General features: G+C 37.0%; 1 protein-coding gene across 2 annotated transcripts in view; it reads left to right on the forward strand.

Annotated features, from left to right (window-relative positions):
* TMEM30A (transmembrane protein 30A) overlaps positions 1-21,486 on the forward strand; it is a 31,297-nt gene extending 9,811 nt beyond the window's left edge. The window contains exons 2-7 of one of the 2 annotated variants that reach the window (XM_055255835.2): positions 7,142-7,249; positions 9,821-9,928; positions 14,241-14,328; positions 15,667-15,810; positions 16,169-16,375; positions 18,132-21,486. In XM_055255835.2, coding sequence (XP_055111810.2) covers positions 7,142-7,249; positions 9,821-9,928; positions 14,241-14,328; positions 15,667-15,810; positions 16,169-16,375; positions 18,132-18,325 — 849 coding nt within the window. In that variant the 3' untranslated portion in view covers positions 18,326-21,486. The remainder of the gene's footprint in view (positions 1-7,141; positions 7,250-9,820; positions 9,929-14,240; positions 14,329-15,666; positions 15,811-16,168; positions 16,376-18,131) is intronic. The other variant, XM_055255845.2, reaches the window with a different exon arrangement.
* The last annotated feature ends 78 nt before the right edge of the window (positions 21,487-21,564 follow it).

A 21,564-nucleotide genomic window follows, 5' to 3' on the forward strand; every position in this document is an offset into this window, starting at 1 on the left:
GGTTGGGGAGATAAGGAGGAACTAGCAAAGGAGACTGAAAAGGAGCAGCCAGTGAGGTAGGACAAAAACATGGAAACTGGTATCCTGGAATCAAAGGAAGAGCTTGTAAACAACGTGCCAAATGTTGTTGCTCATGGTTCACAGAAGAGCAGGACTGAGAACTGACTTTTGATTTAGTGACATGAAAAGCAGTGGTGAACCTTACAGAGAGTGGCATCACCATCCACAGGGTTTTTCATGCCAGAAACCCTGGAAATCAACCTAAGTGTATTTGCCCTCATCCCATCTCTAGGCACTAAGTTCTGTAGATTCTACCTTCTCTTTCTTTTGTGAATCTGTCTTTTTTATTCCTGCTGCCACTTTATTTAAGTTCTCAACATTTTTCACCTGGATTATTGCAGTGGCATTCTGTCTGGCATTCTCTTTAATCTCTGCACATTGCTGCCACAGTGATTCTTTTTAAGAGGCTAATGTTTCCTTCTTTTATTTAAAATTTCTCTTATGGCTGTTTCTGTCTAGCATTCAGGATACTGTTCAAACCCCTTTACATAGAGTGTAATTTTCTTCATGATAGGCTACTTTCTGCTTTTCTAGCCTCATCTCCTACCACTCCCCTACCTTATGCTCTAGTCATGGCAAACTACTGTAGTTTCTGGAACGTGGCATGCTAACAGTTTACCTGAAATGACCTTCCTTTTCTTATTCTATCACATTTTCAAAGGTAGTTCCTGTTAACATGGAAAGTCTTTCTTGATTCTCCTTTTTCCACCTGGTATATATGCTTCTCTCAGTTTCCAGAAGTACTAGCTTACAGCCTGCCTTAAAATCATATTATCCTGTAATTATTCATAAGTGTGACTTTCTATCCCACTTGTCTGTAAATTCTTTTGTAGCATGAACAGTGTATTTTTCCATTTTCTATTCTCATCCTGTAGACAGTGCCTAGCACCTAATAGGGACTCAGGTTTGAATGAGTGAATGAAACTCAGTCAGTACCATCAAGACATCTTAACACAGTTTGTTGAGAGGTTTTTGGTCATCTGAATGGTATTATGGGTCTGGAGGAGTTCTTGAAATTACCCAAGGAAAATATTATATACTATAAATCAAACTTGTATAACTGTGATATCCATCCATATCTAAAGGCAAAACAAATTTGCCTACTGAAGAGTAGTGCAGAGAGTGCTGAAAATTTAACAAACAGGTTAATTGGCAAATGCTGCAGCAAAGAGAGACAAATATTAACTATATCATGTTCCAAGCCCCCAGTCAGGGATGTAGTCTCTCTTGGTACTCTCTCCCTGTAGATAACATCTACTCAGCAGCTTTCATGGAGAAATTTGCTGACTACTAGACTAGTTTGTATTGCCATACCACCTATACTTTTTTTTTTTTTAATAAAAATATCCATTCTATTTTAATGTTGTTTTCTGTGTTAGATACTGAACTCCAGGAGGTCAGGTGCTAGGCTGAATCCTCATTGCTGGGACCATAGAGGCATTCATAAATGTTAGGTGAATGAATGATTACATCATGATGGGCAGTCAGAAAGAAATGAAAGTCCTATTTCCTATCTGTTTATATGCAAATATTTGATTGTTATTCTCCTCAAAACTCTTCAGTTCCTTATTTCCTGCCGGACATTTTAACACTCAGGGTTACTTAGCTTGCTGAGGCTTTATTGTCAGCAGCAGTAACCAGCTCTGGCTAGCTTAGACAGGAAACAAAGTATTAAAGGAGGATTGGGTAACTCTCACACAAAATGGATGGGACCTATAGAGAGTCAGGTTTGGAGACAAGTGGGAAGTAAGGGAGTTTTGAAAGTATAAACAGTCTGATCCAGATGCCACAGCTGCTGTTGAATTTCTCTTGCTAGACTACTACTGTGACTGCTCATTTAATCACACCCACTCTTTGTTTCCCAGGATTCATTGGTTTATGTGGGAGTGTCTGATTGCTGAGTCTAGCTCTTGTACCTTTACACTGGCTACCATGGGTTTATGGAGAGGAAGAACCCATCTCTCCCTTTGGTTTTTGAAGTGGGAGGTGGAGCCCTGCATCCTTCAAAAACTCACAATGGACAATTCCACAAAACTTGGAAACAATTCCAGCAATTGCCAGGGTAATTGTATTTTTAAAATGAGATGTTGTGTGTTAGAAATAGATCATCAGTGCCATGAAGAAAAGTCAGCACAGAGACAGAGGACCTCTCAGCAACGCAGTCTTTACTTTCTGCAGAAAGGGCACTCCTCGCAGACGGAACAATGGTGAGAGCACACTTGAACAAAGGAAAAGCAACATATTTATCCCTTATGCATTTGGGTGGTCCTTACTGCTGTGTCCTGCATCTGTTGGCTGGAGCTGGACCTCACGGTCTTAAACTGATACCCGATTTGCTAATAACCTAAAACTTTCCTAAATAGGTAAGTGCAAGGTAGAACAAAGAAGGAGAGGAAGTTGCTTATGAAAGGTTTAAGGAAGCAATAACATTTCCAAATAAGGAAGGGGCGTAAGCTATGAGCTAGGACTTGCCTGGGCCTGTCCAGGCATGCCTGAGTAAGCCGAAGCAACTAACTGGGCTAAAGTGTAAGAACTAATAGTTGATAGGAGGCTTTAGAGTAAGAAGCTATTATTTCTAATGTCTATTATTTTATTTTTAAACTAAGACGAGCTTTGAAGAGGAGCTTTTCTACTTTCTACATGTGTATTAAGCACTTACAATGCCCGGCACTTAATATACATTCAATAAACAGTAGTCAGTGAAATACAATATATAGTTTTTGGTCTAGTTTACCTTCTTAGCTGCCTCATTTCCTTCCAACATGAAAACTCCATAAATACAAAATGTGTGTGCTATTGTCCTTAAATATACCTTGTGATTTCCACCTCTGTCTTCTCCATATGCCACCTCTTTCTTTTCCATCTTTCTTTTATGGCTCTGTTCAAATCTTTGCTGCTTCTCAGAAAGAAGTGTTGATCTATCTATTTATTATTCCTCTATGCCATCTAGTTTGGCACTTAGAATTTAAGGTTGTTTTCTTGGTATTTATATGTTATCTTTGATAAAGTAGTCTGCTAGAGGGCAAAGGGGACTGACTATTTTGGGGGAAAAATGGTTTAGTAGAAGGAACATGAGGCTTGGAGTCAGAAATCCTTGGTTCCAGCTTAGCACTTGCTATTACTACTTGTGCGACCTTGGACAAGTTTCTGAATGTGTTCTTTTTATATAAAATGGAGATAATGCTATAGAATTTTGGTGAGGGTTAGATGAAATATGTATGTGAAGGAAAAGGCTGTGTAAACTGTATAACGTGTGATTTTGTGTGTATCTTGTACCTAATGTCATGCCTTACACATAGGCTTAATATATTAATGATAATGATTTTTTTAAACAGTCCTTTCAGATTTTCATGGCATCAAAAGACATAATTTGTTAATACATTTAAAAAATTGTAATCAGATTGTGATGAAAATGTTATAGCTATCTTTTATTTTGTTCATGTGTAATTTAATATTCAGTGATTGCTCTTGGTTCCAATGAAATGTTATATTGTTATATTTTATACTGTAGCATAATTTATTAGATTTCAAATTCCATCAGATTATTTTTGCTCAGTTAAAAAAAGAATATGATTTCTCTTGCAGATTTTGCCCCTAGAAACTAATTCTAAACAAAGTGATTTGAGAGGTTTCTCTTCAAAAGTGTATAATATGGGAATAAGTTCAGCTGGCAACTTTTTTTTTTAATGCTTAGATTAGTCTTAAGAGGGAGAAAATGTACAGAGATTTTAAAATGTAGTTCATTTTTCTGAATGGTCTTTTCTTTCATCTCTCCATCATCATAAAACTTGGTATTTAAGTGGAATATTGTGCATGAAAAGGCCCCAGGTGCAAAGTTGTGGCCCAACAGGTCTAATGAAAGACTACCTAGGCTTTGCCTCTCTTGGTTTGGGAGACCTGTGTTTTTAGTTTGTTTTAGTTATGTGACTAGCTCTTCTTTAATTTTGCAGTGAAAGAAACGTTTCTCTAAACAATTTCATCAGTAAACAAATAAACTTTGATGAAAACTGTTTCTGTAGGAGGTTATACTGGAAATTGACCAAACCAAGTTTTGTTAAGCAAATGTATGACTTTTAAAAAGCAACTAAATGTTACACCTTACCAAGGAGTACTACAGTGTCTTAATCAGCTGGGTGATACCTTCCATTGGTTGGGTTAAACAACCAACGTTTATTTCTTGTAGTTCTGGAGGCTGGGAAGTCCAAGGTCAAGGTACTGGTAGATTCAGCTCCTAGTGAGGTCCCTTTACAGGCTTGTAGATGGCTGTCATCTTCCTTTGTCCTCAGATGATAGAGATTGAGAGAGCTGTGGTCTTTTTTTCTCGTCTTATAAGGATACTAATCCCATCATAGGAGCTCCACCCTCATGACCTCACCTAAATCTGATTACCTCCCAAAGGCCTCTTCTCCAAATACCATCATACTGGGGGTTAGAGCTTCAACATAGGACATTTAGGGGGACACAAACATTCAGTTCATAACATTCAGGTGGCAAGTAAGCATATAAAAATGCGCAACATCATATATCAATAGAGAATTACAAATTACAACAACAATGACATATTACCACATACCTAGTAGGATGGTGAAAATCCAAAACTGACACCACCAAATGCTAAGGGAGGATGTGGAGCAATAGGAATTATGGTGGAATGCAAAATGGTACAGCTCCTTTGGAAGTCAGTTTGGCAGTTTCTTACAAAAGTAAACATACTCGGCTGGGCGCAGTGACTCACGCCTGTAATCCCAGCACTTTGGGAGGCCAAGGCAGGTGGATCACAAGGTCAGGAGATCAAGACCAAAATAAGAGTTTAAGAGAAATAATGGGGCTGGGTGCGGTGGCTCATGCCTGTAATCCCAGCACTTTGGGAGGCCAAGGTGGGCGGATCATGAGGTTAAGAGATAGACACTATCCTAGCTAACATGGTGAAACCCTGCCTCTACTAAAAATACAAAAATTAGCTGGGCATGGTGGTGCACTCCTGTAGTCCCAGCTACTCGGAAGGCTGAGGCAGGAGAATCACTTGAACCCAGGAGGCGGAGGTTGCAGTGATTCGAGATTGCACCACTGCACTCTGCCTGGTGACAGAGCTAGACTCTGTCTCAAAAAAAAAAAAAAAAAGCAAACATACTCTTACTGTATGATCCAGCAATTGCATACCTTGTATTTACCCAAGTGGGTTGAAAACTTATGTCCACACAAAAACCTGCACATGGATGTTTAACAGCTTTATTCATAATTTCAATAACTTGGAAGCAACCAAGATGTCCTTCAGTAGGTGAACAAATCAATAAACTGTGGCACATCCAGACAGTGGATGTTATTTATTGCTAAAAATAAATGAACTATGAACCCATGAAAAGACATATAAAATCTTAAATGAGTGTTACTAAGTGAAAGAAACCAATCTGAAAAGGGTACATACGGTATGATTTCATATATAACATTCTGGAAAATAAAAAACTATGAGGACAGTAAAAAGATCAGTCCTTTCCAGTGGTTAGCAGAGAGAGGGATAAATAGAGTACAGAGGTTTTTTAGGGCAGAGAGACTATTCTGTATGGTAACATAATGGTGGATACTCATTATATGTTTGTCAAAACCCATAGAATATGCACCAAGTGTGAACCCTAATGTGAACTGTGGGCTTTGGGTGATGGTGATGTGTCAATGTAGGTTCGTCGATTGTAGCAAATGTACCACTGTGGTGTGAGATGTTGATAGTGGGGGAAGTTGTGTGTGTGTCAGAGGCAGAGGGTATATGGGAATTCTGTACTTTGTTCAGTTTTGCTGTGAACCTTAAACTATAAAAATTAGTCTATTTAAAAATGTTTATGGTGGAAAAAAAAAGGCTTTCAATTTAGCTATCAGGCCAGATCTTCTGACATCAACCAGTATACTGCAATTCAATTCTGGCACTAACCACCCTGAAATAGTGTCAGACTCCACAGGTTCAAGGGCATGGTCCCCAACAAGACTGCCCCCACTTCAGACACCAGCTGCAAGTCAAGTTCCCAGACCACTCATACTTGTCATACTTTGTCACTCATACAGTTGACAAAACTGGCTCCAAATCCAGGGGGTTCCCAAGACCATTCTCACTACCTCGCCATAAGATTTCCCTCACTTCAGATGCCATTTGCAAGTTCAGGGATCTCCAGATCACCCATATTTCTGACCAACTGGCTATATGTTCAGAGGGGGTCCTGGAAGACACAAGTAGCAAGGTCTCGAAGAGTCCCGAATGCAGAGCTTTTATGCCCTCTCCCTGTATACTTAGAGCACATTACCCTGCCAGCACATTAGTGGATTCACCAACCAGAAAGCTGTCCTTCACTTCAGTGTCTAGAGTTTCTATTGAGACTTCATGATGTAGGCTTGATTGATTGAACACTGACTAATTGATTGAACTAAATTTTTAGCCCCACTTTCCTCCCAAGAGATTGGGCTGGGCCAAAGGTCCCCAATCACACAATTAGTCTTTCTGGTGACTAGCTGCTGTCCTGAGCCATTTTGTTAACATAAACCCTGGTGTGAATCAAGGGGCTTATGAATAACAAAGATACTTCTGTCACCTGGGAAATTCCAAGCATAAAGCTCCTTATCGGGAACCCAAGACAAAGACAAATTCAGCACCACGTGTTGAAAAAACAGTGGCTCTTGGTAACCTAATTTTTTTCAAAAATATATCATGGAAAGCTGAGGTGACTGAGAAGTATTTAAGATTGAAAGATTTAAGAGGAAAAGCTGATTTATTGATCTCTGTTAATCTAGTATTTTAATAGTTTAGATGTTTTAGCTATGTAAATATGCAGTTTTGAATTTTGTATGTATGATTTTATGCATAAATATATTTCTTTGATAAAAAGAAGAGACGACTTTACTTGGAAAGATCAGCCAGTGGAACAACAGAGGACCCTTTCCAGTTTTTACTACCTCACACTGTCAAACAGATGACCTTAAAAACAGTTTTTGTCTGAGCTCTAGGTCATTTCATTGGACTTAATTTTCCTTTTAATAGCAAGTCAGTGTTTTAGGTATCCACTTTCTCAAAGGAAGTGCTTATATTTTTCTCTTGCAGATTGATTATACCGGAACAGAGCCTTCCAGTCCCTGTAATAAATGTTTATCTCCGGATGTGACACCTTGCATTTGTACCATTAACTTCACACTGGAAAAGTCATTTGAGGTCTGTGTTTCCAAGTAATGTGCTAGAAAAGCCATGCTTTGAAAATACTGATATTGTACTAAATGTCTTTTACAAGGCATTTTCCTTTTATAGAGAAGTCACTTTAATTTACTGGAGTTTATAGACTTTTGAGGAAGATCGTTTTATGTGTTTGGCTATTGGATTTTGCTGTCTGGTAATTAAATACATTTATTTGAATGGTTTAGTTAGTACTTTGTAGACAAAATTTAAGACATTGTATTTTATCCTTTCAATAGATAATTTTATGACTGCGAATCAATTTTTTATCAAGTTTTATATACTTGTATTTTTAAAATTATTGCTCAAATTGTTTTGCATACTTATAAACTAAAGCAAGATTTACTTTAGAAAATAATAATTCTCCCATTACTTAATTGAATTATTTTTATGACATATGAAGCATTATAAAAAATGCAAACACTTATTAAAACCTTACTGATCATTTATGTTTTTATAAGTAGTTAGAAATCCATCTGTTTGCATTTACATTGTCATTCTGAGCACATGCTAACGGACATAAAGATTCAAAATAGGCATGTAAAGACCACTTTGTATTCTCCTGTGCCTGAAAATTGAGCTTAAAATAATTATTCTTAAGGGAGCAAAACTGCATTAATACATGCCAACTTTTTAGATTTTCTGAACTTAAGATTTTCTAAAGGTAGTGATGACTTTAATAGTCCCTAATAGTTGGTTGCCATCTAGTGGTTATAGATGCTCTTGCACTGACATAAAGGACAGGATAATGCTGCCTTTGAATAATACATCAAAACAAATTTTGTAGAAGACAAGTGTAATTACTTAACTTTGTTTCAGCAGAAAGAATATATATTTAAAGTATCTTTACAAGTTCATGATTTTTCAGTGTGATGGGCAGACAAGAAAGATGCAATAAATTCTGCTTTTGTCAGAACAGGCAGAATTGAAGAAACGAGGTAGTAGTGATATAGAAGCTCCATTAATTTTCTCTCCCATTCAAAAAACACTTCAGAACTTGTTTTTTGCAAAGGCAGTCAACCTCAAATTCATTCTCTTGTGGATTCTGTGTTTCTTCACAAGCTCAAACTTTGAATTGGACTAAACTCTTCAGGGAACTTCAAGTAGGTTATTTTGTCTGTGTTCATTCAAATAATCTCTTTTTCAGTTTACAAATTGAATTTACTGTACTGAATCTTGAGGTAATATTTCCTTTTAAAAAAGAATATTCATTGTCTCAATTTCTGTGATGTAATTTTGATATTCCCTCTCTTCTACAAGAAGGTTTCCATGTAAACATTTTCTTTATATAGAATGGGAAAATTTGCATGGTTTGACATTTGAAAGTCAAGCATTAAATAAATGATAGTGTATATAAAAATAGCAAATCAAATGAAGTCTACTTATAATGTTACTGAATTACTTTTAATTAAGGATAAGAATATAGAAAATAGAGGTAGCAACCAGAAAGGAGAAAATAGCTTAATGTTTGCTACTTCTAAAAATTTTAATCATTTAAGATGGCTTCTTAGCATCTTCTAAATAATTGTAATGTTTATAGGTTGCCCTTCTTTCCCAGGTTATTTCAAAGTTGACTGTATTAAATATATTAAAGTACTTTTCTTGATTATTATAAAGTGGCTTATTATCATAGAGATTCTACTAATTAGTAGTTCATTAACTCATAATATTATATAGTGTCCTCTTGAGGAATTTATTATATCCCAATTCAAGTTCAGAATTCACTTGGACAAAAAAAATGAAAGTTTCAGCTGCACGTGGTGCTACAAACCTGTAGTGCACACCTCCCAGCGTCTAGGGATAGAGGCAGTAGAACAGCTCAAGCCCAGGAATTAAGGGCCAGCCTGGGCAACATAGCAAGACTCTAGTCTCTGGGAGAAAAAAAAAGAAACAAGTTTGACCATTATCACTGTGAAAAGTCGATGCTAACTGGGTGAAGACCAGTTTGAATTAGAGAAAATTTTAAATTGAAGGTAGCTCAGAGTAGGCTAATAGATTCCTTGAAGATTCTTTTTTAATGTAAATAGTACTTCTTTGACGTCTTTAAGGATAGTTTTAAAGTTTACTTGTGGCTTTTTGTAACATACTTTCTTTTTTTTTTTTTTTTTTTTTTTTTTGAGTCTTGCTCTGTCTCCCAGGCTGGAGTGCAGTGGCAGTGGCTCAATCTCGGCTCACTGCAAGCTCCGCCTCCCGGGTTTACGCCATTCTCCTGCCTCAGCCTCTCCAAGTAGCTGGGACTACAGGTGCCCGCCACCACGCCCGGCTAATTTTTTGTATTTTTAGTAGAGACGGGGTTTCACCGTGGTCTCGATCTCCTGACCTCGTGATCCGCCCGCCTCGGCCTCCCAAAGTGCTGGGATGTAACATACTTTCTTTAACCTTATTTACAGTTGTGCCATTTTAGATTGCTAAGTACTGGTGGAATTTACCCTGCTACCTATCACAAATTGTAAACTAATAAAAGTCCAAATTACATAGCTTTTATGTACACATGAAATAAGTTTATACAGAATAGTTTTTATATGAAAATTTTTTCTCTCTCTGTTTCTCTAGGGCAATGTGTTTATGTATTATGGACTGTCTAATTTCTATCAAAACCATCGTCGTTATGTGAAATCTCGAGATGATAGTCAACTAAATGGAGATTCTAGTGCTTTGCTTGTAAGTAAAATGATAAATATGAAAATATGATGTCTGTAAAATAAGAATATGTAGTAACTGTTCAGTTAGAATCGTTAAGATGAAATTAAAGTGTTGTCATTTATAGTTCGTATAGTGAGGATTTTTTTTTCCCCCTAGATGGAGTCTCACTTTGTCGCCCAGGCTGGAGTGCAGTGGCGCAGTCTCGGCTCACTGCAACCTCCACCCCCAGGTTCAGGCAATTCTGCCCCAGTCTCCCGAGTAGCTGGGATTACAGGCGTATACCACCACGCCCAGCTAATTTTTGTATTTTTAGTAGAGACAGGGTTTCAACATGTTGGCCAGGCTGCTCTCAAACTCCTGACCTCATGATCCGCCCACCTCGGCCTCCCACAGTGCTGGGATTACAGGCATAAGCCACCACGCCTGGCCTGTATCATGAGGATTTTTAGTTAAAATATTTTTTCCTGGAATTTGCACAGTTGCATTGATGCCCCGACTGATTTGGAAATTGGTGGACTAGGGGATCTTAGTTTCTTTACTGTTGTTCAGTTTTCCATATTAGTGGTTAGTGCCTATGTATTTTTTTTATTTTTTATTTTTTATTCATTTTTTTGGGACAGAGTCTCATTCTGTCGCCCAGACTGAAGTGCAGTGGCGCGACCTCGGCTCACTGCAGCCTCCACCTCCCGGGTTCAAGTGATTCTCCTGCCTCAGTCTCCTGAGTATCTGGGATTACAGGTGCGCATCACCAAGCCCGGCTAATTTTTGTATTTTTAGTAGAGACGGGGTTTCGCCGTGCTGGCCAGACTGGTCTCAAACTCTGGACCTCAGGTGATCTGTCCTCGGCCTTCCAAAGTGCTGGGATTACAGGCGCGAGCCACCGCGTCCGGCCCTAAGTATTTTATGTTACTGTTGCCAATGCAACAAACATTCAGAGGCCCAGAGCAATTTAGGATTTCTTAGAATTAATGAATCTCTTAGAATACAATTTAGGACTATGTTGTGAGCAGCATGGGCCTCCTACATGTAAAATATAACTGCTCTAGGTTATCCTGATTGGTTTTATTGCTGATCATCAGTTCCTGATGTGTGGGATTTTAAGCAATACAAGTCTACTTAAAGATTCCTTGGTATACACAGGGTTCTGGTTAGGCCTATGATATTTCGAATCTATGTGGGGTTTATTCCATAGGATCCAATTTTTAGCACTCAAATCCAGAGAAGATGTTGTACTGTGAGATACATCAAGTTTCTAGACCTTTCTGAATGTGTTTTTGAGGGATTATAGATTGTGTGTGTTCCAAAACACCAGAAATGGTGGCTGATTTACAATTATTTTGTTTACATATGTGCTCTGTTCACTGAGGGTAAAGAAAACTGAAACTGATTCTTTTCTTCCAAACTGTAAGCAAAGATTTTGGGCCACACCAGGAATTGATCAACTTTTTCTGTAAAGGGCCAGATATTATGTGTAAGGCCCTGTACAGTCTGGCATGAGCCTCATTATCTTATATACTATTTTTAATACATTAAACAAGGCCTGGCTGCCCTGGGCCTTGTTTGCTGCTCCCTAACCATGCATTGTGACACAAGTAATCTGCTCATCTTGCCATTTAGCATTTTATTTGCTTAGATTGTCATTTTTACTGTTTCCCTGGAGGTCTTCTCATCTCAAGGCCTGCTATTTTTCTAAGTGCCCTTCCATGCAAAAATGTGCTTCTTTACATATTTACTTCATTTATTATTTTGTTCCAAGTCAGTACCACTTTTTGCTTGGATAAACAAATTGTGTCTCACATCATCCGATCCTGCTTCTTTCCAGGCCATTCTCATAGCAGCTATAGTGATGTTTTTAAAAAGCATAAATATCACTTCCCTACCTAAAATCTTTCAATGGTCATATTAGCACTTGTAGTAAAATCTCAGGATGATCTGAGCTATGCGTAATCCTCTTATCTCATCACATATCATCCTCCCTCTTGGCATGCTCCAGCTACGTTCACCATTACCTTCACAGAAATAAGTTCTTGTTTAGTGGCATGTGGTGTTCTCTTTGCTTAAAACTCTCTTCTGTCTTCTCTTTACATGGCTGGCTCGTGGTCTTTTTTTATGTCTTAACTTAAATGATACCTCCTCCAGAGGCAAACTTTTCATTACCATAGATTCTAAAGCAGCTCCTCCTATCCTTTTTCCATTAAATAGTCACATAGCCTCTTCATAACACTTACTGTAATTTGTAATTACATATTTGCTTATCTATTATCTTTCTTTCCAGCTATACTGTAAGCTCATGAGGGCAGGGAGCATGACTTTCTTTAATCACTATTTACCAAGTGCCTGGCTCGTGCTTGCACATGGAAGGCATTTAATAAATATTTGCTGAATGAATGTAGACATCTTCATCATGGCTCTTATTTCATGTGATAGTTGGTTTTGTAAGGGTCTGCTTTCTCTGTTACATTTTGAGTTGCTTAAAAATAGGGATTGTATTATTCTCATTTTTCTGTTTTTAGCACCTAGTATGGTACATGCTACGTATTAGGTACTCATCAAATAGCTTCGTTTGTTTTTTTTGTTTTGTTTTGTTTTGTTTTTTTTTTTTGAGATGGAGTCTCACCACTCTGTCGCCCAGGCTGGAGTGCAGTGGTGCGATCTCGGCTCACTGCAACCTCTGCCTCCCCGGTTCAAGCAATTCTCTGCCTCAGCCTCCCGAGTAGCTGGGATTACAGGCCCCCACCACCACGCCCGGCTACTTTTTGTATTTTTAGTAGAGACGTGGTTTCACCATATTGGCCAGGCTGGTCTTGAATTCCTGACCTCATGATCCACCAGCCTCAGCCTCCCAAAGTGCTAGGATTACAGGCGTGAGCCACTGTGCCCGGCTTGTTTTTGTTTTTTCTGAGACAGGGTTGACTTTGTCACCCAGGCTGGAGTGCAGTGGCACGATCTCTGCTCACTGCAACCTTTGCTTCCCAGACTCAAGCAAACCACCCGCCTCAGCCTCCCAAGTAGTTGGGACTAAAGGCGCACGCCACCATGCCTGGCTAATTTTTTGTAGAGATAGGATTTTGCCATGTTGCCCAGGCTTATCTTGAACACCTGGACTCAAGGGATCCTCCCGCCTTGCCCTTCCAAAGTGCTGAAATTAGGGGCGTGAGCCACCGCACCCGGCCCTCATCAAATAGCTTTTGTAAGCCAGTTAATGCAAAGTACCTAGCATTGCTTAGTTTAGTACCTGACACATAGATAGTAAATACTATTTTCCTTTCTTTTAAAACTTCCTTAAGAATTTAGTGGCTAGCAGATATATTTGCCCTAATGTTAATAGCTTTATCAATACAAATGGTGTAGGGACCAAAAAGCTGAGAAGTCAAATATTGAAGAGACTCTATGAGATACCTACCACAGACTTCCTTAGCCTTCTCTTATCTTTTCCATTCACACAAGTGCTTTTTTCCAATCTAGACATGGAGAATATAGATACAAGTCAAGGTTAGCTGGTAATGAAATAGTCCTAAGAGGTCTAATTAGGGTCTTCTTAATTTCAAATTGAGATTATCTTGGTATGTTTATGTATTTTGAGACATGGCTTAATGTGGCCGGAGGGTCCCAGCTCAGACAGACACCTGACCTCAGACTTGATATGATCTCTAGTTGAATCCCATAACTGCCACACCTCTTTAAGATCCTCAGTAGGGACTAAGTCAAAACCAAATCTGGACCACAGGCAAATGTTCTGCCTTGTCAACATTTTTGTTTTTCTTGTATCAGGATGCACAGTTTAAAGATTGATATATTCTAGGAATCTGCACTAGACTCCTTCCTTCCTTTCTTACATACAGGATTTAACCCCAAATCACAAAATTTCAGATTGTATAGTTGGACATGTTTATTTTGTGAGGCCCAGTTAAATTAAAGGAATTGCCCAAGAAACTAGAACCTCTAGCCTTTTTAGTTCCGGTTTAAGATTTTCTTATTATATCACAAGTGGATTGGCAATAGAACATTTCTTAATTTTTCTTGGGCAGAAAACCCTCTGTGGTAATGTTTCTGTGATAAGAAAATCAAAAAGATGTTTATTTGATATATGCATATATGACAAAACATATGCAAGTAAAGATTATATTAAAAAGGTAAGACAGTAATGTTCAGAATACATTTTGAATATTTAAATATGGTGTTATTTATAACCTAATTACATTACAGACGTATGTATTATAAGTGAGAAAAATATAGGTGTTGAATTCTTAATCAGTAATTTAGTGATAGCTCATAGTTCTCCCAAAGGCCTGGATAATAATTTCTCTCTTCTTTTCCTTCTAAAAACCAGAATCCCAGTAAGGAATGTGAGCCTTATCGAAGAAATGAAGACAAACCAATTGCTCCTTGTGGAGCTATTGCCAACAGCATGTTTAATGGTATGATATAGATACAAATATAGACATATATAATTAGGACAATTTGCATAATTTCATTACAGATTTGATAGTTTAGTAAACCTGAATGAAACTGAGAAACTCAGACATTTAAGACTAAACCGAGTATTGAATGGGGTATTATAATGCTTTGTGATTTTCTTTTGAGCATACTTACATTTTAGAATGGATTTCTGTCTCTGAGAAGAAAGAAGCAGAAACATTCTGCTAATCTTATTTCATGTAACTTAAAATAAAAGTCAGGCTGACCTTCCCACTGACTTTATTTTTATCATTGAAAAGGAGCTATAGATGATCATTTAGAGCAGCACTATCTGATAGAAATATAATGTGAGCTATAAATACAAGTCCTGTAGGTAATTTTAAATTTTCTTTCTTTTTTTTTTTTTCTTTTTCTTTTTTTGAGATGGAGCATCGTTCTGTCGCCCAGGCTGGAGTGCAGTGGCGCGATCTCGGCTCACTGCAACCTCTGCTCCCCAGGTTCAAGCATTTCTCTTGCCTCACCTTCCCCAGTAACTGGGATTACAGGCGCCCGCCACCACGCCTGGCTTTTTTTTTTTTTTTGTATTTTTAGTAGAGATGGGATTTCACCGTATTGGTCAGGCTGGTCTTGTATTCCTGACCTCATGATCCACCCACTTCGGCCTCCCAAGGTGCTGGGATTACAGGTGTGAGCCACTGCGCCTGGCCTGATAATTTTAAATTTTCTAATAGTCATATTTAAAACTGAAAAGAAACAAGTGAAATTAATTTTAGTAATATATTTTATGTAACACAGTATATCCAAGATACTGTTATTTCAGCATATAATACTATATAAAAGTTGAGATACTTCATATTCTAACTTTTTATACTAAGTCTTTGATATCTGATGTGTATTGTACACTTACAGAGCATACTCATTTGGACCAACCACATTTCAAAGACTCAGTAGCCCTGTGTGCCTAGTGGCTGTTGTATGAGACAATGCAGAGAAATGGATAAGCAAGAAGCTATTAGTGATGCATTATTGGAGGGAAGAAAGGCAGATTTACCTTGCAATTATAGTTGGGTTAATATTAAAACATTTGATCTTACTGCATGTCAGCTAGCCTATGGGTAAGTGAATTAGAACACTGTTAAGGGAAGAGAAGTCCATCTAGAATTACAAAGTTACCATAGTTAATCCACATAGGAATAAAGAACAAATGTGGATCATATGCCTACTCTGTCACAACCACTTTTGGAAGCAAATACCAGGTCCTTATTTCTCATAGAGTTAAGCAGATGCTACGAGTTTTCAAGAGATAGTTAGTAATGTCTTTCTTTGCTTGTGTTTAGATACATTAGAATTGTTTCTTATTGGCAATGATTCTTATCCTATACCTATCGCTTTGAAAAAGAAAGGTATTGCTTGGTGGACAGATAAAAATGTGAAATTCAGAAATCCTCCTGGAGGAGACAACCTGGAAGAACGATTTAAAGGTAAAACATTACTAGTATCCCTTAAAAAATTAAACTAGGAGTTTTAATGAAGTATTTTAAATTTTCTATCTTCAGAATCTTAAAGTTCATGCTTTGAAAAACACAGTTTTTCTTTCCTCAGCTTCATACCAAGTTAGGTAAATGTTCTAATGTACTAAAATTCTAAAGGAAATGTATACTTTTAATTATGAATTCAGTTTCTGTGGTGTCTTATAAGCATTTCAGCTATATTTTAAAATTGCAGCGAAGCTTCTTTTGAATAAATCCCTATTTATTATCCAAATTTATTTGTTTCTCCGCCACTTTAATTAAACAATGTAATATTTTGTCTCCTTATCCCTTCCCCACTCCTTTTAAGGTACAACAAAGCCTGTGAACTGGCGTAAACCTGTTTACATGCTGGATTCTGACCCAGATAATAATGGATTCATAAATGAGGATTTTATTGTTTGGATGCGTACTGCAGCATTACCTACTTTTCGCAAGTTGTATCGTCTTATAGAAAGGAAAAGTGATTTACACCCAACATTACCAGCTGGACGATACTCTTTGAATGTCACATACAGTATCCTTTTTTGGCTGGGTATACAGATTCATAGAGCTTGAAAGGAGTCGAGTCCAACCTTATATCCGTTATGTGGCATGTTACCTTGTGCTTTAGTTTTGGTCTCTGCATTTTTACAAAAGTATGTGTGGTATATGTGAGGATGTATTTTTAAATTTATATCTTCTAGAAATGTTTTCAATTCACATATACTTGGTACTGGGGTTTGAAGCATATTGTTTGGTAAAATTACTTAAAATGTAGGTGCTTGATTTATTAACAAGCTAGGTATTTTTACAAGGGAGATTGTAATTGGGCTTAATGTAAAGGCCAATGAGAGTACCTAAAATTGGGTGTTGAGTGGTACTGGGCTGTTTTAATATATATATTTTAGATATTAAAAATCAATGGACCAAGTTTTTGAAACTAAATCCACATTGGAGCAGTTTTGGACAGACAGACCCAGTTCAAGTGCTGGTAGAAAGAACATTATCCTGAGGAGATAGTCAAACTAGAGAGTAGCTCTGTTAAAATTAGCATCCAGAAAATCTCTAGAGAGAAGGGCAAATTTAGCAACCTGTAGCCTAAGGCACAATGAAGGGAAGTCTGTGAAGCACTGAGGAATTCTTAGTTGATAGATGATTTCCATACAGGAATTCTGCAGCAGGGTCCCAGCTTTGAAAGAACTATCTAAAGGAATGCATGATATGTGGCAGATTGAGAAACTTGATAAGACAGGAATTTGGACCTGCAAAACATCAAGGGTTAATTATCAAAATTGGGCATAAGGTGAGAACTAAAGACTAGAATGAAGGCAGAAGCCTGTTTATTTAGGTTTGGGAGACTAGAGAGAGACTAGCATGGGTAATTTGATACTGTGTCCCACAGAATGTTGGGTTAGCTAGAGGTCTTAAAATCTTTCCTGCCTTAGTTTAGGGTTGATTTAAGAAGTTAGCAGAACTGAACCTGCCATTGGGAGTTAGGGACCCATAGGGACCCATCTGTGGGGATGGAGAGTTGAAGAAACTAGAGAAGCAGATAGGGCCTAACCCTAGATTCAAAAGATGCTTTTGAAAAAGTTGTAAACTTTTTGCATGGAGAGTTGGTTCTGTCTTCTTTGCTACCTTACCTCTTGCAAAATTCTACAACTGGTCCATGTAGATAATTCATCTAGCACGCTGGTGCCCTATTTCCTAAATCTCCTGAACAGCCCACCCTTCACTTCCACTGTTAGCTATCAGCTGTGTCACAGAGTGAGTTTTTCCATTGCTCCAAATCAGCAAGTTAAAACTTTATCATCATGCTTTTTGATCTTTTGCTCAGAGCCTTTTCATAGTCTCATAACTACACTCTTGATACATGTGTTCTTTGAGCTCACAGATACTTGTAGTCCCTGATTTTTCCATTTTCTCCTGGTCTGTCAGTCTCATTGTGTGGGCTTCATTGTTCACTTGAAGTATTTTTTTCACATTGCATTCCTTTGAGGACTTTTGCCCCTTCCATGTAATGAGAGCAAAAGCACCCGAGAAACTACATAACCTTTACATTTATTTGTTTTGGTAAAATATTTTGGCTTTTACTACTAACATTTAATTTGCTAAATCAGTCTTTCAAGATAATACTTTGTGTGTGTGTGTGATTTAGAACACAGGAGTAAGGTACCTGTATATCCTAGAATTACACAAATGAATTACCAACCATTAAATGGCAACTTTTAAAATTGTATTTTAAACATCAAGTAACCAGAGATGGAAAAATCTTCCTATACCCTCTTCAGATTACCCTGTACATTATTTTGATGGACGAAAACGGATGATCTTGAGTACTATTTCATGGATGGGAGGAAAAAATCCATTTTTGGGGATTGCTTACATCGCTGTTGGATCCATCTCCTTCCTTCTGGGAGTTGTACTGCTAGTAATTAATCATAAATATAGAAACAGTAGTAATACAGCTGACATCACTATTTAATTTTATATTATGAAAGCAAATCATCTGCATGTGCATCAAGGCCAGTCCTATTGAACCTAGCTTTCGAATGCTGATGTCTGGTTAGTATGTCATTTTGAAGTTGGCACATAAGTTTTCTAAAAAAAAGCAGTCTTCGTTGTTTGCTTCTTCCCTATGGATGACTTCTGAAAATATATGACGGGTATAAAAAAATTAGCTATATTGATCATATCAACACTGTAACTGCTGAAATGGCATTCTAATGTTTGCTTTTTATTCGGACAGGCCACATGAAGCATAGAGCCTCTTTCATGTGACTTGTGTCTACTGCTTAAATCTTTACACTGTGCTGATGATATTATATTGACATATGATGCTGTATATGTGTATGTATTTTGTGGAGAAAGGGATTACAAGGTGTATGAGTATAATGACTTGCTAACCTTTCAGGATTCAGAGAAAGATGAAGAAAGACCATATCTAAATAATACACTTCATCATTTTCATGTGTATAAATGCTTAAAGTACCATCTTTGTTGAGGTGGTTCATGTATCCAGTTTATCCAGTACAGTTATTTGTCAAGCTTAGCTTTGATTTCAAAGGACATGCTTACCTTGTCTGGCATAAGAATTAACGCTCATGTCTGCAGTGGTTGGGTAGGTCCTGCTTAGGAGAATTAAAAAATTCCTCTTTCCGTTTGGTTGAATGTTGCAGTCAGGAACCTCAACTCACTTGGAATGTTTTTATATGTAATCATTTCCCTTGAAGCTTATACTTTATAAGGGAAGAAAGAATTCAGGTGATATGGGAAAACTGCTTGGCAGACCTTCATCTTCTGCCTCAACTGTAAACCACATGTAAATGCTTAATGGAGACTGTTTTCATTCTTGTGATATTTAACATTCAGAAAATTACTTCAGCTTTGGAAATACCTCAGGCTGTTTTTATTTTGCAGGTAAGTGTTTTGACTTAAGTACTAATATTCCAGAAATTTTTGAAAGCAGTAACCTTAATTTCCTATGTATTTCATTTCCACTTTTGCATATAGGTCAAATAGCAATGTGTATGCACATTCTCTTTAGTTAAGGCACCAGTTGTTTTGGTTGGTTTTCCTAAGACATACTTTAAAAAGATGTTCTATAAATTTCCTAATTAAATTATGGAGATTTTGGAGTATGTACATGATAAATTATAATATGTATATGGTTGAAGTTATTTTATTTTTTACTAACTGGAATTATTTTAATATTCCTTATTGAATAAATGCTGTAACTTGTTTGCTTTGGAACTTATTCTTAAAATTCTAGTTAAAAATAATTTTTCCACATGCATGAAAATATGTATTAATCAGAGGTGGCTTAATTACATTGAAATTGCTTTTTTGTTGTTGTTTTTTTACTGAAATAACTCATGTTCGTGTAGAAGAATGCCTGTTTATTCAGAGTTTATATTTTCCTTCAGTTATATTTTAAATCAAAAGGTCTGGGTAATGTATACTTTTGAGTAATATATACTTTTTTTAAAAAACAATGTAATGGTTAATAGTAGAAATGTGCCACACTTTTCAAGTTTTATATAACATATGAAATTCAGTTAAAAGCATGTGTATTTCATAATGACTTTTAACTGGTAAAAATATTACTTGCACGAAGTACTTGACGTATGGTTATCCTGAAATTTCGGAGTATTTGGTGTGTTCTTTGTCTAAAAATAGTCTGTTTTGTCAGTCCTTCAGAATGTTATTTATTCTGAAAATTGTCCCTCTTGTACTTGGCAGTTTATTTTCTGGGATACATTGTTGGGGGAGAGGGGTTTCTGCCAGTCTTTCCAGATTGAGTCTGTGCTGTTTAAGGAGGACTACCATCCTGCAACTGTTTTTCTAATTGGGGCACAGAGGATGTCGCTAAAGAAAAGTTGAAGAGCCCTTTCAGCACTTTCTCATCTGTGGAATCTTAAAATACATTTGGAGTTTTATCTGTTTTACAAGTACATTGATGGCCTAAGTTCCTCCTGTTTTCTGCTGTTCGATCTCTAAGGAACTCCTGTTGCTACATATGAAGAGTATGGAACATTCATATGGTCTCTGTGAAGCATGGGGGGAGGGAAGACATTTCTTTTTCTTATAGGCTTTATGCTCAAATGTCATAGTCACCTTTCAAAGAATCGTGTTGCATTTTAAATGCACCCAGCTTAAGTAGAAGACATTGAAGGATGCATTAATTTTCAGGAACTATTTTGAATTATGAAAAGATTCCCAATTGAAAAACTTATTCAATAAGTAAAAACTAAGAAATTTCATTGAAATCATAAGGCAGTTTAAGCATAAATTGATAAAAATAGCTGTGTACTACTAATTAATAGAAAATCATTCAACCAAGAGAAGAGTCAAGTGAATATCATTTGTTTATTGGCTAGTGAGTTTCTTTGTAACGTTGATTTTATTAAATCATAATATTTGGTTAGTATGCCCTATGTTAATAAAAATGAACAAAATTAATTTTGCTATGTTCGGGTGTCTTGATAAAATAACAGTGCCCCAGTGTTGTTGCTTACGTTTAGCACTAAATTTTAACACAGGGTCAGTGAGTCCAGGTTTTAACTTCTTCATGCCTGGATGGGATAAAATGTAATTCATTGTTAAATTAATTCATATTTGTATTTATTAATCACTGTGACAACATTGACCATTTTTTCTTACCAGGAAGTGTTAGGATTATCATCTGAGTTACAGTTAGACTGGCTAAGTGTGGTATTAGATCAAGGGGAATGTCCAGTAAACAGGTAAGGATGATGAAAATAATGAAGTGGGGTACACAGGAAAAACCTGACTAGTGAGGAGGAGCAGCTGAGAGATAGGGTCAGTGAATGTGGTTCAGCCTGCTACCTCTCCTGTCTTCATAGAACCATTGCCTTAGAATTATTGTATGACAGTTTTTTTGTTGGTTAAGCTGTAAAGTTTTGTTCTTTGTGAACATGGGTATTTTGAGGGGAGGGTGGAGGGAGTAAGGAACTGCTCCTTTTACAAGAATTTTGATGCATAAGTGTCTCTTGTAGGGTTTGGATGATCTGGTAAAGTGTTTAGAACCCCTTTTTATCCCATGCACCGTTCAGTAAACATAAAAATCACAATTCTGCTAATGTCATTTGGAACTTCAAAATAAATATCTTGTCTAAAAACAAATCAGACCATGGTGGCCTTATTTCCTTTTATATATCTATAAAATTTATCAAAGTAACGTGTACACAGTTTTAAAAAATA

The sequence above is a fragment of the Symphalangus syndactylus genome, chromosome 2, assembly GCF_028878055.3.
Source record: "Symphalangus syndactylus isolate Jambi chromosome 2, NHGRI_mSymSyn1-v2.1_pri, whole genome shotgun sequence".
In the NCBI taxonomy this organism is placed as follows: Eukaryota; Metazoa; Chordata; class Mammalia; order Primates; family Hylobatidae; genus Symphalangus; species Symphalangus syndactylus.